The sequence below is a fragment of the Colossoma macropomum genome, unplaced genomic scaffold (assembly GCF_904425465.1).
Source record: "Colossoma macropomum unplaced genomic scaffold, Colossoma_macropomum, whole genome shotgun sequence".
Taxonomy (NCBI): domain Eukaryota; kingdom Metazoa; phylum Chordata; class Actinopteri; order Characiformes; family Serrasalmidae; genus Colossoma; species Colossoma macropomum.
In genome coordinates this window covers 18,084,901-18,095,874 of record NW_023494806.1, presented here as the reverse complement: position 1 = coordinate 18,095,874, position 10,974 = coordinate 18,084,901, and the positions used below count along the sequence as shown (strand labels likewise).

General features: G+C 39.4%; 1 protein-coding gene across 1 annotated transcript; it reads left to right on the top strand.

The window, feature by feature from the left end:
* The first annotated feature begins 2,749 nt into the window (after window positions 1-2,749).
* LOC118827567 (sialic acid-binding Ig-like lectin 15) lies at window positions 2,750-5,270 on the top strand. The gene is made up of 5 exons (XM_036598978.1): window positions 2,750-2,849; window positions 2,968-3,342; window positions 3,853-4,224; window positions 5,049-5,112; window positions 5,216-5,270. The coding sequence occupies exons 1-5, from the start codon at window positions 2,804-2,806 to the stop codon at window positions 5,241-5,243; spliced, it is 885 nt and encodes a 294-aa protein (XP_036454871.1). The 5' UTR covers window positions 2,750-2,803; the 3' UTR covers window positions 5,244-5,270.
* The last annotated feature ends 5,704 nt before the right edge of the window (window positions 5,271-10,974 follow it).

The following is a 10,974-nucleotide window of genomic DNA, read 5'->3' as shown; positions in this document are numbered from 1 at the left end:
CTGTCCTGGACCCAGGTTTGCTGACACAGCCAGCACCCTGAAAAGCCGCTCTTCATCCCAGGGGATGTCCCAAGAGAGAAGTGCCCAGTTCCTGTCCTGCAAGTGCTGGGGCCCCCTCTAGGGATCCTTTCTGTGAGACCTTGTCTGTCCAGCACCGCAACGGCTCCAGGGGTTGTTCTGCCAGTGCCTCTGGTTGCATGGTTGGTGGTTGCCGCAGGCTCCATGGGGGAGGTGGTTGTACTGTCATGCCTCTCACCGGCTCCACTGAAACACCTGCTCCTCACTCCATTGAGAACTCCAGCTTCCAGAATCCTCTAGGAGGTCACATAACTCCAGATTCTGTACAACGAACCTATCCATGTTCAGCTTCTCCTGATTACTGATCACTTTTACCTGTTTCCCTTGTTATTTGTTCCTTTAGAGTTAGTATAAAGCCCAGACTTTTAGACTAGGTCTTTGTGAAGTATTGTTTCAACCTGCTATTCATTATCAAACCATTTGTTATTCTGTGATTTTCCTGGTTTGTGACTTTGCTTTGGTTTTCTTGATTATCACTTCTGCCTGAAATCTCTGGACTCTATCATGTTCTGACCATTTTGCCTGCCTTTTTGACCTTGTCTATGTCTCGCCTGTGTATATACCCATTCGCCTATGTTTGACCTTGGCCTGTTTTTGGAGCCCCTCTCTGGTTTGTCACTTTATTAAATGTTTTAACCAACAGCCAACTCTGTTAGCGTCAGATCCATCAGACTCCTCAAAGAAACTTTGGCTTTACCTGAACAGGTTGCTAGATCCGCTCTCACAACTCGAGTCCAGCCTGAGGCAGCATTAGCCGAGCTAGCTGATCCGAGCTAAACAGGTACCGTGTTTACGGTTTTCTTCTTTCTTTTATGAAGTTTCTGTTTATTAAACTTGAAGTCTGCTGGCCTGATCTGATCCCTCCCCACCTTCCCGCCCTCTCTCTCTCTCTATCTCTCTCTATCTCCCTCTCTTAACTGTTAAATGTAGTAATAATGTCTGATTCTGTATGCAGTGATCAGCATAATTACTAGTGAAATATATTACAGTAAAAATCAAAGCTGGGTAAGTTGCTGATGTTTGCTGCTGATTTAAAAGGTGGAAATGTTCTGAACAGATATCAGTGAATATATAAAGTTTGAAGGCTGTGAATGTGTTGACTGTCTGTATAGATTCACACCTGTAAATGTAAGCTAGAGTCCAGGGAGCTGATGGGCAGCAGGACTCTCACTAAAACTACATGATTAATTGAGCAGTCTGCACATACTTTTACTTGTACTTGAGTAAATTATCACTACAGTAACAGTACTTGTACTTGAGTAAGGATTTTCAGTACTCTTTATACCCCTGCTAGCAACATGACACCAACTACCTGGGATGAAGTCGTAATGGCCTAGCAACACTTTAGCAACCACCCGAGCTAGCATAGCAATAGCCAAGAAACACCTTAGTGACCACATAGCAACCAGCAAGCAACACCCTAACCACAAACTGAAATACTGTAGCAAAACATTACTACACAAACATACTATTTATATAGTATATAGTAGTAACATTACTATATACAAGCAAACAAATTACTATATAAACCCAGTGACTGTGATTCTAATTCTAGATGATTCTTTACAGTACAAAATTTGCTTGGTGAATCATTGAGACTCAAACTGCAGTGTGTTTGAATAGAGGCCTCCACCACTCAGCAAAGGAAATAGAAAATACAACATGAGTCAGACCTTCCTGTAGCTTCATACCTCAAGCTTCATCAAGGTTGCTTTGCTTGTGTCATTGTATGTTGGCCAAGTGTAGATTGTAATTTCTCTTCTTAATATTGATAGTTTTGAAAGAAAACATTAGAGATGATTGTGTAATGTGGTGGTAAGAGTGAAGCTGCTGGATAGAACCAGCCCTGACCATCATTCTGACTTTAAAGTAAAGGAAGCGCCTGAATTAGTGGTCATCTTACATTCAGAGCTTATTAACATCAGTTGTATGTTTAGAAGAAATGACCAAAGTGAAGATGGAGCAAATAGTTTTCTTTTTATGTTGCTCTCCATGTAGGACGCTTAACTTTTTTAAGATCTACTTCAGATTTATACTGATACAGATTATACATATTTTATCTTACTGTTTATCTATATTCTGTATAATTAAATCTTTACAATCTAAATGTTGTCCCTTAAAGAAGACTCGTTTTTGCGATTTACTCTTATTTTGCCATTTGTAACATTACATTTAAAAACTCAAAAGACACAATTAGATTTATTTTTGGTTTTGGATTGTGAACAGCATGGCTGTATTGTAGACATTGCAACTCCTATTTCCTAGCACCACTGTAAAGAAAACACAGTACTTTCTCTACAATGACCCATTTTACACGAAGAGTTGATCACACAGCAGTGTTCTTAATTACATGTTAATATGAATGCTCATAATGTCACAAAGCACTGTTACACTCCTATTAAACAGCCATTCATTAAAAGTCTTTTTCTATATTATCACTCCAAAGAATCCTTATTAGTACTTTTATTTTGCAAAGTGTTTTTTTAAAACTTACTAAACTTTCCTTATCAAACATTCATCATTTTTGAATCTCATCTTTCTGACATTTGCAAATTGTAGAGGTCCCAGCAGGAGGGATCAGTTAGAAGGTGTTTCTACACTAATGACTACGTAGTGTGACCACAACACGTGACCTCTATATTTGGCATCAAAGTAGAGGAGGGGCCTGACTGGGGGACTTTTACAGCTGAACAATATGCTTCACATGTGAATTACATGAGTGACGATGGAGCTCGCTAAAATAATATTTTTCTTTTCTTTCTGCTCTCCAGGTATGATATGTAACTTATTCTCCACATCTAATGTTTGAAAATGTAGTACCTTGTTTGCTGTTTCTTATAGAGCATTGTGTTAATTTACTTGTTAACATGAACATTCTTTTTACTTTAGGTCTCATGGCGGATAACAAGTGGTCGATGACAGTACCTGAAGCTGTCGACCAAGACATTGGTGAAGATGCCATCATCCCTTGCAATTTTACAACTCCGTATCCAGACTACCAGGGTAATATAACAGTAATTTGGAGAACCAAATCGCAAGTAATTTTCCGCTGTCTGAGCAAAGGAAATCTGTCAGAAAGTGGACACAACTGCTCAGAGTCTACTGAACATTACTCATTATCTGGCAATCCAAGAAGAAACAACATCTCATTGAGGATTAAAACGGTCTCGTTTATGGACAGAGACAAGTATTTCTGTCGTTTTGAGTTGGATAAGAAAGAAGATGCCTATGAAACCACTACAGGAACCATCTTAAACATCCGAGGTAAAATATGAGATTTTGATTGTGGTTATACTTTATTTTGAGTGGTCTTTTGTAGATGATTCTTAAACTCTTAACAGATTATCAGTAACACATCAACAACAATCAGTGAAGTAGCAGTAGTGAAGAATCTGAATACATTGAAGTCAATGTCTTTAAGATGTTACATGCATTAGGTAGATGTATTGTTATGTTACTTCCATTACGTAAAACCTAACATTACCCAACTTCACCCAAAACCTAACTCTAATCTTAACCCTAACCTTAACCTCAACCCAAAACCTAATCCTAACCCTCATATGTTTTTGACATGTTACAGAGAGTTTGTTGAGTGTCTAAAAAGGACCACTCAGTGTCACCTTGATCGTTTCTAAAAATGTAAGCATTTTCTCTGCAACATTTTGGACAGTTGTCCCATGCCAGCTGTGATGTTTGTAAGAATGACTTAATGATGGTCCACAATGGTAGAATTGGGTCACAGGATAACACTAACAGTGAGATACTTTTTTCCAGCTGTGCCGCAAACACTAGACAGTATCTACATACAAACACTTCCATCAGGAGAGCAGTTTGTTACGTGTGATGTTAAAGGAACACCTCCTCCAACAGTGACATGGATCATTCTAGGGAACATGAATGCCTCTCAGGTGTCTGTTCAAAGTGGCTTTGCAAGAGCATCGTCCACTATTCCTGCAAATCTGCCCAACACCAACTACACCTGCCAGATACATGGAGAGAATGGAACGCAGCATCTTTCAATTTACTTCAGCGAAGCTCAGGAGCAACAGCAGCAGATCCCTTTTCCACTCTTCTTATTCGTTACGATACTTTCTGGAATATTCTTCATTCTTTTTTTAGTCACTTTAGCCGTGTTGTACAAGAAAGGTAAGGAGCAGACCCATCACTTGTTTACAGTTGTCAACAGATCCTTTTCACCAGCTTTGTCACCTTTAAAGCTTCTTCATTTGAGTACTAGAGAGATGATAATTACTCAAAGTAGTTCAGAGTTGGATTCTGTCAGTTCCTTCCAATTATTTTTGCCAGTTTTTTATGAGTGTTACTCAAAGACATAACCATTTTACAGTTTGTCTCCTACTTCTAATAACACCAGCTGCTTCTTTGTGTGAGATGCAAATGCTTTTGTCTATTTACTTTTCTCAGTAACAGCTTCTTGACACCTACACATCCTTTCAGACTCATAGTGTTGAGTTGTCTTCTCACAGTGGAAGGATGGACAGAAGCACCTGTGGATTTTTTTAGATCTGAAGCAAGAGTGGAGCTTAATTGTCTATAAAAGATGAAAGCTTGAAGCCATGTTTATCTGATGCTGACTGATTTAGTGGTCTACCTGGCTGTGCATGCCTGTTAGGAATCTTTTCATAATTGTTTGAAATATGTTTCCTGCTTTTTTTTCTAACACAGAAATATGAACAACTTGACCATTTTGATCTTGAAAAAGACGTTGTCTAGGAGGCAGCAAGTACTGCTCGAAAATGTTCTCAGCATTAATGGTGCCTTCACAAATGTGCAGGTTATCCACCAATATTCCGCAATGACAGACGCTGGCTTTTGAACCTTACGCTTGTCACAATCTAGATGGTCCTTTGTTGCAGGCATCGGTTTCAGAATAGGTTTATTTTTTTCATAAAGCAATGAGGTTCATAAGATATTACATTTCTTGTTTTTTGTACTGTTTTTGTATTTGTCAGGGTTGGCTAAGCCTGTGGACACTGCAACACACATGGACATTAGGAAAACCAAGTCTTCTGAAAAGTAAGGACTACATCAGCATTTGCACACTACCATTTAAATAGCAATTTATGCATTCATTTGTATTTGTGCTTTAATGTCCTCTATTTCTCATTTTTCCCCACAGAGATGAGGAAATTTATGCAAATGTTTAGGCCTTCGTGACCTGTGGCATCCAAATAATTACAGTGCAGTATTTCTTATTATAAAACATCATTTGTCTTTTTCCAGGTTTTTCCACTATTTTGTGTTATGTTTTATTTTTTCTTAACTAAAATACTCTGTGAAGTGTATGTATGTATTGTATGTCAAGGCCACTAAGGCATAAGTAACATGTTTGTGGTTTTTCAAATGTTCTTGCGAACTGAGTCAAAAGGCACTCTGGCTTCTGCCATTTCAACCACAGATGTTTTCAAAACGTAAAACGAAAATAAACTGATAGGCGTTTTGATAGGGGTTTTGAATTAAATGCATGAATGTTTTAAGCACATGAGTCTTTTTGACTCTTAAATCTGCCTTTTAAATCAGTCACACTTGGTGCCATTTGAAGGAGGATAGGAATTCATCACTAAGTAGTGCCCAACTTTGTTTAGATATTTGAGAGCCGAATATTTTTCTCCCTGTTTTGCTTTGACAATGTTGTGGAATTGTAATAGATTCTTTTATACTATTGTCATTTTTGTATGCATGTGCTCTTTATTCAAGTGAGTTTTCATAATATGATGGATTATTGATCTGTGAAACATCATGAGTTTAAATGTAAATTACTTCATATTATAAACTTTTATACCAGCTATTTTATTATGCTATAGCCAATTGCTTTATCATTTCAATGCAAGTAAATGAGCATATTGTTTTGGAATGTTGCCCTTTACTAATAAAATTAAATGCAAAATTAAACAGTTCTAAAATGTTAACCTTTAATCAATGCTCCAAGTTTTTAACTTGGCTTGAAAAAACTTGCTTACTGTCCTTTATTTTCTTCTTATTACTATTATTCTACAGTCAAACAGTTGTAACACCACTCCTATAGCTTTCATGCTAGAATCATGAAACATTGCATGATTTTGCCTTTACTTGAACAGGTTGCTTGTGCTTTTTTATATGATTCAACTTACAGCATTCATACAGTTTTGCATAAAACTCTTTCTTTCCTTAGCTATGATTAGCAGAAGGCTGAATATCATGAAGCAGTCATTCCACTTCTACAATATGTTGTCACTCTCTAAAAAACCTTTGTATCTCCATCTCTCATTCGAGCACAGCTGCTGTGCTTTACATTGTGTGGAACAATCATGATGAATTGACAAATAGAAATGCTGCAAGATCAGTTCAAATAAAACCTCTTTACATTAACTTACATTAAGAGTTACGAACATTTTTGGCTTCTACAGCAAAGTTACTGGGATATCATAGCAACAGCCTAGCAAAACCTTAGTGGCCACTGAACAATCACCAAACAAAGTCCTAACCACAAGCTGAAATACCCCAGCAAAACCACAGTCTAATTACTAAACCAAATTACAGGAACTGCTCATAACATTCTATATATTCAGTGTATAATGTGGAATCTACCAATCAAATGTAAAATGGTATGTTGTCTGTACATTTTGACAGCTATCAGACAGATAATTCTCAAGATTCACCTCAAGTTTTTTGTGCCATAAAAGAAACTTTTTTCATCAGAAGTGTTTTTTGATTACTGAGTTATGAGTATAAGTCACAAAATTCATACCTACATTTTTTTTTATTCACTTTCTTAGTGGCTGTAATACAGTATCATTTTGAAGCATGTAAACAAGTAACAGAAATCAGCCAGGCTAAATATACAGGAGGGGTTAGTTGCAACAGTGTTACCACTAAGTATCATATAGTAAACATATCTTCCCATATAAATTCAAGAAAAACGTGCTGTCGATGTCAAATAAAATTCATTCACTGCACTGACACTGATGTGGTGGTGTTGTGTTAGCGAGTGTTGCAGTGGTACAAGTGGATTAGACACAGCAGTGCTGCTGGAGTTTTTAAACACTGTGTCCACTCACTGTCCCCTCTATTACCTTGTCGCTCCATTGTGTGGATGTGTTACATGTAAGCACGTATTTTGGGTTTTTTTGTGTTTGTGTGTCTCTCTCTCTTGGTCTCTTCCTTCACAGAGGTACCTGCTCTGCAAACAGTCATGTGAGGAGAACCAATCAGAGGCCTGGCTGGTACAGTTGGGGGAGGAGCCTATGTTTTAAAAGAGGCCTTCAAGATGGCGGGAGAGAGAGAGGACTGATTGCGTGTGCTGTTTTAGTTGGTCTTTTTAATCTCTTGTTTTGAGTGTGCTTTGTTTTGGGTATTTTACCAGTTCAATATTTTAATGCCACATGTTACTGATCCTACAGCACCCTAGACAAAATGTGGGGTCATAACATTAGGGGGCTTGTCCAGGATGTTTAATCCCTTATAATTTGGCATTTTAATGAGCTGGTGTAGTCGAGATGAAAAAGTTTGTGTTGGCATGAGCTAGAAGCTAATGCTAACTTGTTGCATTTGATTTTAGAGCTTCTTAGTGTGTGAAGCTGTTAGTTTGTTAGAAGGATGATTTGTGAAAATAGCTGGTCACTTCAGTATTCCCATTTTGTGAGTTTTATAAAGGCATTGTTCTAGATTTGTTGGTTGAGCTTGGCTTTGTCTGTGGGTCTGTCTGGCTCTGTCAAGTGAGGTGGAGGGTGTACAGACTCCCCCTACTGTTGTGGAGGTGGAAGAGTTGGAGAAGCCTGTGGCAGTGGTGCTTGGGCTGGTGTGTCTTTGCCTTTGTGTGAGCTGGTCTCTTTGAGTCCAGAGATGTGGCAGGCAAAGTTTTTTTTAAAAAAAAGGCCCTATACAAAGGAACTGGAGACCAAGAGGGGATTCAACTGTGACTTGGAGATAAGGGTGATGGAGTTTGCCTTCCCTCCAATAAAACAGTTTTCCCTCCTATGGCTGGTCACTCTGCTTCTCCCTCCATTTCTTTTTCTGACCCCATTTTGATTCTCACTCAACCACTTTTTGATACTAGTAAACACTTAGTGCCTTAGTTATGGGAAATTGAAGTAACCATCTATTGTTGTTGTGAGATCTTAAATATATAACAGGTCTGATTTGGTTGCCTGGTATTTTCTCATAGGGTCTTTCATGTGAAGGACCTGATTCGGTCAGTTAATCTGACATTTGTTCATAGGATCCTTCATGTGGGGGACCTCATTCGGTGAGGTGATGTTTGTTTAGTGTTACGACCCCCGCAAGAAAGCCTAGGGGATAATGGGGTCAGTAACATATGGCTTAAATGTGACGGTTGCAGCACGAACCAGGAAGGAGCAAGACACAAATAGGATAGCTGCTTTTCTTGTTTATTACATGCCAGAGGTAGAGGACAAAGCACACTCAGGCTATGACCCGAGTGAGACCTCCAGTAATATTTACAGGAAAAAAAACTGGCAAATATGCTTGCTGTCAAATAGAGCGGGATTCTGGACCCGGACGGCGCTAAAGGAAAGAAATTAACAAAACAAACAAAACAACAACAAAAAAAACCCTAGCTCTTTAATTGAAATCCTCACCTAGTAGACAAAAAAAAAAACTACTCTAGGCTTCCCTACGGCATAACACAAATACATGAGTTGGCGCCCGCCCCTTTCCTAAGGTATCTATACAATGGGCAGCTACGTGATGTAAAATGTATGAGCGCGCCCATCTAACCTGTCCAGAACCCCAAGAAGGCAAAGCAGCGTATGAGAGAGAGAAAGGGAGAGAGAGAGGGCAGACAGCCATTAACAGCAAGGCTAGCGTGATTAACAGTGCGAGGCAAAAAAACACAAGCTAAAGTGAACCGAACAAACACACAGACAAAGCTATCGCAGACATACACCAAAACTGCACGAGCAGAAAGAACAGAAAGCTGTTGTGTCTGCGACAGCAACTACAACTAGGAGCAGGCCTAAGCAGCTTGGAGCACAGGGGTAACGCCAGCCTCCTCACGAGCTTTGCCGGGCTGCTTTTAAAGTTCAAGTCCCTCCTCCAGGGCCGGAACTCTGCATGATGATTTGCCGTCAAGTGGTATACGTCAAGCCCCTAACGACGACCGACACCGCAGCCAACCTGTAGCAGAGATAGGGAGAAACCGAGGGAGGGGACATACAGAACAGAGAGGGAAAAAGAGAGAGAACGAACGGGCGAGCGGGAGAGAGAGACATATACCGGCCAGACACCCCTTATCCAGGCCGGACACGTAACAGTAGGACCTGCTTTCTTGTGAAGGATCTGATTCAGTTAAATGACATTTATTTTGTAGGATCTGCTTTTATATGAAGATCTGATTTGGTCATTTATGTTAGGGGAAGTACTTTAGTGGTGGTATTTTACCTGCACACTTTTAACTTTGTTTTTACAAGAGATTGTTTGTATCACCTGGGGTTTCAAACAGGTAAGAGGGGCGTGCCTATACATTCGCACCACATAGATGTCTAGCCCCCTAGGTCAGAGGGTGGGCACCACCACATGTACTTTTGGTTGCTGGCTAGGGAAGTTTAGAGTAGTTACCTTTGGTTTCCTTTTTTCAGATTAGCTAAATACTTTTTGTTTGAGTAGGCAAGCGTGGTTAGGTTTTGATTTGTTCTTTTCTTTGGTGCCGTCCAGTTTGATTCTTCCCATGTAGTACTAGGTATCACAGCACTCTGGTGTTACTGAGGTTTGTTTTAATAAAAATGGCTTCAAAAGCTCTATATTGGTCTCTTCCTCATGCTTCCAATCCATTTTCACCAGTTCAATATTTTAGCGCCACATGTTACAGATCCTACGGCACCCTAGACAAAACGTGGGGTTGTAACAGATGTAAAGCCAGAAACTGTAGCTCATCTCTTGCATAGTTTGTGTTGGGCATCTTCTAGTTCTTCATCATTGCTCATAGGACACTGTTGGCTGGATATTTTTGGTTGGTGGACTATTCTCAGTCCAGCAGTGACACTGAGGGGTTTAAAAACTCCAGCAGCACTGTGTCTGATCGACACAGCACAACACACACTAACACACCACCACCACGTCAGAGTCCTTACCTGAAGATCAAGATAAAAGTGACTAATAAAGTATGCTGAGAAACAGGTGGACTTCAGTCTCTATTGTAGAACCACAAAGTGCACTTATGGTAAGTAATATAGACAAGGATTTTAGAAACAAGGAAATGGTTTTAATATCATGGCTGATTGGTGTGTATTTTGAAATATGTCTAACCCTTCATGATATATGTGCATTTAGGACTGTCAGGTTTTCATATGGCCCATTTTGCTTATGTATTTCTCTCCCTCTCTCTTGCCCTCTCACTTCTGTTTTTTATTTTCACTTCACTAGTTTGAACTAAGTTCATGTCTACGTACAAAAATCATTCAAAGTGACTGGGAAGTGGAAAATAAAAAAGTGTACTAAGAAGCAGGATTTCTGGGTTAGTGAGCTAACTTAACATTAACCTGCTGATAAAATCCTACCTCTAAACTCTAAAATGGCATCACCTTTCTAAGATGACCCTGTGGATATTGGTGCTCACATTGTAAAAGGATCTCTGCATAGTTCAAGAGCATTTAGGGACACATTGAATGTACTCGTTTCACCTGAGGATGCACTCTTTATAAGGTAGATGTTTTTCGGCTGAGGGCACTGTCTTTTTAAGCTAACACCTTAAGCCTTACATGAGCAATGCCACTCTCTGCAGCTTTGTTTATTAATAGGCTGCCACCATTGCCACAAATCAGTTCATGAAACCTCTGACCTATTAGATCTGCCCTAGGCAACTATAAGTAAAACTATAAGTGCTACTATAGTGAAATACAAGTGTCTAGCGGCAACAACAGCTCAGCAGACCAAAGAATCTCA